General features: G+C 39.4%; 1 protein-coding gene across 1 annotated transcript in view; it reads right to left on the bottom strand.

Moving 5' to 3' along the window:
• Window positions 1–535: 535 nt before the first annotated feature.
• GATC (glutamyl-tRNA(Gln) amidotransferase, subunit C) overlaps window positions 536–1,638 on the bottom strand; it is a 1,400-nt gene continuing 297 nt past the window's right edge. The window contains exons 2-3 of the mRNA XM_010283854.1: window positions 1,209–1,312; window positions 536–829 (exon numbers count right to left, since the gene is read on the bottom strand). Coding sequence (XP_010282156.1) covers window positions 774–829; window positions 1,209–1,312 — 160 coding nt within the window. The 3' untranslated portion in view covers window positions 536–773. The remainder of the gene's footprint in view (window positions 830–1,208; window positions 1,313–1,638) is intronic.

Genomic DNA, 1,638 nt, shown 5'->3' with positions numbered 1-1,638 from the left:
AGGAAATATGGCTAGCATCACTAGAGATACACGTCTGGTATACAGAAATATTTATGGCAAATATTTTTAATTTTAGAGAAGCTATTTCTCTGTATGAAAAGTTCTTTCTCAAATTATGAACAACTCCTAGTATTTAATTTGTGACAATAAAAATACAAAGTGGGACATAGAAGGTAACCCATACAGATGTGGAACACAGAGATAAAATAGAAATATTCACCAGAAGCAAAATATTTGAGTGAATCATCTTCTCAAAGTGCCTTTTCTTCCGTAATGAAAATCTGAGTTCTGTCTGTATGTCAAAGAGCTATTCAGCAATGTTACAGACTCTTCCATACCAGACTTTGTTACTTTTGACAGGCTCAGAGCCAGAGTCGAGCTAGAGGTGAGAAACAGGCAAATACAGCTTTACAACCTCCCTTGTTTTCCTGTCAAACTTGTGGAGGAAAAATATAGTGTTCTGGGGTTTTTAATCATCTCCTTTTCATGTTCTCTTTAAAGCCTTTAAGCCATTCAGTATCTTAAAGAATAATATCAAATTCACTGTGCTGAAGAAAAGCACAAAGGTCATCTGTCATGCTGCCTTCCAGCATCATAACCTTGAATATTTCAGTAGCACTACTAAACTTTTTACACCTTCCTCCTTCTGCAAATTGTCTTGCAAGCGCTCTTCTTTCGATCAAAATGCATGTCAGGGTTTCTCAGCTGTGACTGCACAAACCTTAGTTTTCCCAGATAAAATACCAAAATGGCGTTTGGCTCCTGGGCTGTCGCTAAGAGCGCTGCAGAAAAGTCTCTCGTTCTTCTAGCTTTGGTAACGGGATGTTACCTGATAGAAAACAGAAAGTTGCGTGAGACCAGCTGTAAAGGTACCTTCTCGGTGGTACAGCTTAGCAGAAAAGCGCTTCTCCAGTTTATTCTAAGCACGTACAGGCAGCTTAAATTTCTTGCACAAGTAAGGAAACTAAGTCCTTTCTGAATTCCTGTAAATAATCGTTCAACATGTGCAGTAACTTTAGAGTAAGGTTAGCTTCTGTACTGCTTTTGAACCAATAGACTGCAGACTGTTCTATACAGATGGCTAGTTATCTATTGTAGTAATTCCTTGTTACTAGCTAGTATTTCTGAAAGTAAATGCAGCAATGGTGGGTTACGTTCCTCAGGTTAATTCAAGCAAAATTAAGAGGTTGTTATAAGCAAGACAATACCTGGTGGGGCTACAAAATACTCCTCTACTTTCTCTCTGGCATTTTTAAGCAGCTCGTTCGTGCAGTTGCCTTCTGTGACATCATCTTCTCTGAGATACAGACACCTGAAGAACAAAGATTACTAGCCTGTCTTTAAACTATTCTATGAATACGAAGTATGAAGTGTGGCTTATCTCTAAACCTGGTTTTGGTCTTAGGTAAGTGGCAAGACAAGTACTGGAACATTTTGAAGCAACAAAGAATGCCACTGACAGATACTTGGGGAGCAGCACGTGCAGATCCTTCATGACAAGTAAGATACACAAAGGAACTGGAGTACTCCTTTGCTGTGCTTACACAGAAAGGTCACGGATGACATGACAATCTTCCTTCCACACAAAACCACGATAAGACTTCGCTGTAAGCAAAGGGGCCAAATGCATAACCAGGG

This window comes from Phaethon lepturus, unplaced genomic scaffold, assembly GCF_000687285.1.
Source record: "Phaethon lepturus isolate BGI_N335 unplaced genomic scaffold, ASM68728v1 scaffold45323, whole genome shotgun sequence".
NCBI lineage: Eukaryota > Metazoa > Chordata > Aves > Phaethontiformes > Phaethontidae > Phaethon > Phaethon lepturus.
This window is presented reverse-complemented; position numbering and strand designations above follow the sequence as displayed.